General features: G+C 49.4%; 1 protein-coding gene across 3 annotated transcripts in view; it reads right to left on the minus strand.

Moving 5' to 3' along the window:
• ARMC1 (armadillo repeat containing 1) overlaps positions 1 to 3,362 on the minus strand; it is a 31,069-nt gene extending 27,707 nt beyond the window's left edge. Inside the window, exons 1-3 of one of the 3 annotated variants that reach the window (XM_080582443.1) lie at positions 2,270 to 2,363; positions 889 to 939; positions 178 to 378 (exon numbers count right to left, since the gene is read on the minus strand). In XM_080582443.1, the coding sequence (XP_080438569.1) occupies positions 178 to 351 (174 nt within the window). In that variant the 5' untranslated portion in view covers positions 352 to 378; positions 889 to 939; positions 2,270 to 2,363. Of the gene's footprint in view, positions 1 to 177; positions 379 to 888; positions 940 to 2,269; positions 2,412 to 2,926 lie in introns of those variants that run through there. The other 2 variants (XM_080582444.1, XM_080582442.1) reach the window with 2 other exon arrangements.
• Between the last annotated feature and the right edge of the window lie 163 nt (positions 3,363 to 3,525).

The raw sequence follows: 3,525 nt of genomic DNA on the forward strand, positions 1-3,525 counted from the left end.
CCCTGGAATGCTTCATTGCTAAGTAATTTTTGAATTGCATGTTTCTCTTTAAAAAGTGTATAAAGAGCACTTAACATAAGGACAGGTTCTAGCTTTTACAGTTTTCATTTGTTTAAAGACATAGTAACAAAGTTGCAAAGTGTCCAAATGACAAAAACTTATCTCCAGAATACTTACTAGGAGAGCTGAGTGAACAACGGGAGGGTTGGGGTGGTCCAAAAACAGGATGAGACCTGGCAGACATCCTTGGTCCTGAACGATGGCCCGTCTGTTCAAGGGGTCAGCTGCTAGATCTCGCAGTTGGTTCACTACGGACAGCGCGTCAGGCTCCTCACTCATGGTAGAATTCATTTTTCCTACACCACAAGTACAAAATACCTGTTGAAGAAAATCTGTATTAGTAATGGTTATCAGTTAAATCACAGATGAGAGGCAAGAATACAAGTGCACCAGTTTATTATTGTGTAAGAGTACCAAAAAAGGAACAGTTCATAAGGACATGATCTAAATTTCCCACGTGGAGAACAGACAGGTTTGGTTAATAATATTTTGACTTGTTTCCTTTATATAATTTTAGACTAGTCAACCTTTGAGTACATACATGTGTATAAATAATATATAAAAGTACATTAATATTTTTACAGTACTAACAAAGACTTTGAAGAAACCCATAGTTTTCTCACAGCTAGGCAACCTACAAATCTACAAACACCCTTCTGTATAAACACATGTAAAATCAAAATATGTGTCTTTAGAGTGCCTTTAGCAATAATCTTGTTTTACATCAAAATAAACCAAAAAAGCCTGCAAAAGGTTAACCCTGCATCAAGCAGAGTGATCATTACTTTATCTGTATTTGCCAAGCAACTAGCATAAGACCATACTCACTCAAAGGTGAAAAGGGCTTAGAGCATTTTTCGTAACTTCTCACTGGTTCACCTTCAATAAAAGGGGAACAACCAGGTCACGCCTCGTTCCAATCGAAGTCCAAGCCACCACATCAATTTCAAATGAGACACATTAGCTTGACAGTCTCAGATTCCACAGCTGTTTTAATGAAGAGTAACTACTCAACAGGCAACAAAAGCATATGTTTACTCAGAAGAGAAGGCCTATGCCGTGGTGCAAAGGAACAGTTTGCTTCAAAGGGCTGATCACGTGCTTCTGAAACTACTGAACAAGCTGTGGTCCTGGTGTTGCCATACAAACTCACACAACTGAATTTTTTTTGAAGACTCAGAAGCATGAATAATGGCATATTGTTAGTTTGTGTTCTCCTTTCTCCTCTGCATAAAGAGGAAAGAAATTAAATTTGGATCTGGTCACAACTTTCCACGTAATTTCCCAAACAAATAATATTGTTGAAGCATTATCTGGTTTTCTTACTGAGGGTAGACCTTTCAGCAAGACAAATTAACCATACTCATCAAAAACAACCACAAAGATGCATTTTGCCAGAAATTATCATAACCATTTTCACAAAGGGAAAAAAAATGCTGCTAATTTCCACATCACTGGCCCCACTTTCAGAAGAGTGCAAGTGTGAAAGGTCAGCGGTTAATCTCCAGGTTCTTCTTCTCAATTATCATAACTACAAAAAAGATCCATTGGAAGCTACAATTCCATGCAATAATACTTCATATTTTCAAAACAGACAACCCTAAACGTTTAAAAAGTCTCTACCAAGTTCAGCACTAACTACATCCCACAGCTGCCAAGAGAACTTAAAGCTTAAAACTCAAGTCCATTGTGAGCCTGATGCTAACAAAAGCCTGTGACTTCCAGTTGTGTGCCCTAAGCACTGCCTCCTTCCCACCCCTCTCCTCATGCTGATTAACCCCATTTTGCCTTTATTTTTCCTAACCCCCTGAAAAAAGCACAGAGCTCAGCTTTACCCAAATCCTATGCTGTCAGGCCACGCTCATTTCCTCTCCAGACCCTCCTCCCTCTCTCTACCACAACCGAGACGAAAACCCAAGCTCTTACTTCTCCACCACCTCCAACGCACAATTTAAGAGAGCTGGGAGCCCTACCGTTTTTAAGGGAAAATGTAATTAAGATGCTTAAAAAGTTGTGTGGAGTCAACGATCGCCTGGGGGCCCGCAGAGGAGCCCCCCCGGCCTCCCCCTGCCCCCCGGCCCTCACGGGGCGCTGAGGGCGGCAGCGGGGGCGGCCTCCCCCTCCCGCCGGGCCCGTTCCCCGCCCAGGGCCTCGCCGCCCTCCCCCCGAGGGCTCCACGCCGTCCCCCGGAGCCCCCCCGGCCCCGTACCGCCGCAGGGGCTCAGCCCCGGGCCCCCATCGCCCTCCCAGGGCACCGGGCGCCGCACACGGCCCGCTCCGCTCCGCCGCCCGCCGCGCACGCACCCCGCGCCGCCGCGCCAGCCCATTGGCGCCCCTCCGGCAGCGCCTCTCAGCCACTCGCGGAGCGCCTTGTTGAAGGGTGAGGCGCTATTGGATGGCGGGGGCGCCGCTATGCGCGCCGGGAGTTGTAGTCCGGAGAGGGCCGCGGGTGAGGGTCAGGAAGCGGCCACGGGCACGTCGCGTCTCTACTGCATAGAAACGGAATGGAGCTCACCGCTGAAGTGCGAAGTGTACTTCAGTGACACTTCCGTGTTGCTTAAAACCTGAGCTACGTGGAGATACAGCACTTACCTGCACTCAAAGCAAGCACAAAGCAGTGAGCCCCCAGCCCACCGGTCCCATTAACGTGAATTTATTAGGAACAGACTTAAAGCTGTTTAGCAAATAAGGTTAAAGTCTGTTTCCTCTTAAGTAAGGAAAGACGAAAAAACTTGGTGTAAAGTTCTTTCCATTCTCACATTCTACTGCTTCACCCCGCACAGCCGAGCTCTCTGGGATCTGAAGTGTTCGCCCTTAACTTTCAAGTCTCATAATATTTTATGAAAACTTTCAACATTAGGAATACCTTCTAGATCCAGCACCGGGAAAGGCATTGTTTTCCTTCTGAGCCGGCCTACGCCTCGGCAACCCCCTGCCAGGAAGCTATTTCAGCGTGCCCCCTGCAGCTCGCTGTGCACTACCACACCAGCATTTCGCCTAGGCAGGGCGATACTTTTTACCCTTTCTGGGACGTTTTAACGAGACACAAACAGCACTACCACCACAGCCGCGAGGCAGCCGCACTTCGGAGCGCCGTTGACGGGCAGGACGCGCCGGCAGCCCGTGAGGCAGGGCCGAGGCGCCAGGTCAACGCCACAAAACCTCCAGCACACAAACCGAGCGCTCGGCGCTTCCCGCACCGACACCTCCCACACTCCCGAGGAGCCTTGCTCAGGCAGGGCGCGCTACGGGCTCCGTTCACGCCACAAAAAACAGACACAGCCGCCTCCGCTCACTCCCGCAGCGAAACCCACCCCCCAGCCCCTCCTCCCGCCACACAGGAAATGGCGGCTGCCCCGCCGCCCCTTTTATAGGCGCCGAAGGGTCACGTGACACTATCTCATCTCCCGCTGCCTGCCGGGTAAGGTCGCCGCTCGTCGCCTTCCAGAGGGCGTCCGAGGTCCC

This window comes from Anser brachyrhynchus (assembly GCF_964034855.1).
Source record: "Anser brachyrhynchus genome assembly, chromosome: 2".
Taxonomy (NCBI): Eukaryota; Metazoa; Chordata; class Aves; order Anseriformes; family Anatidae; genus Anser; species Anser brachyrhynchus.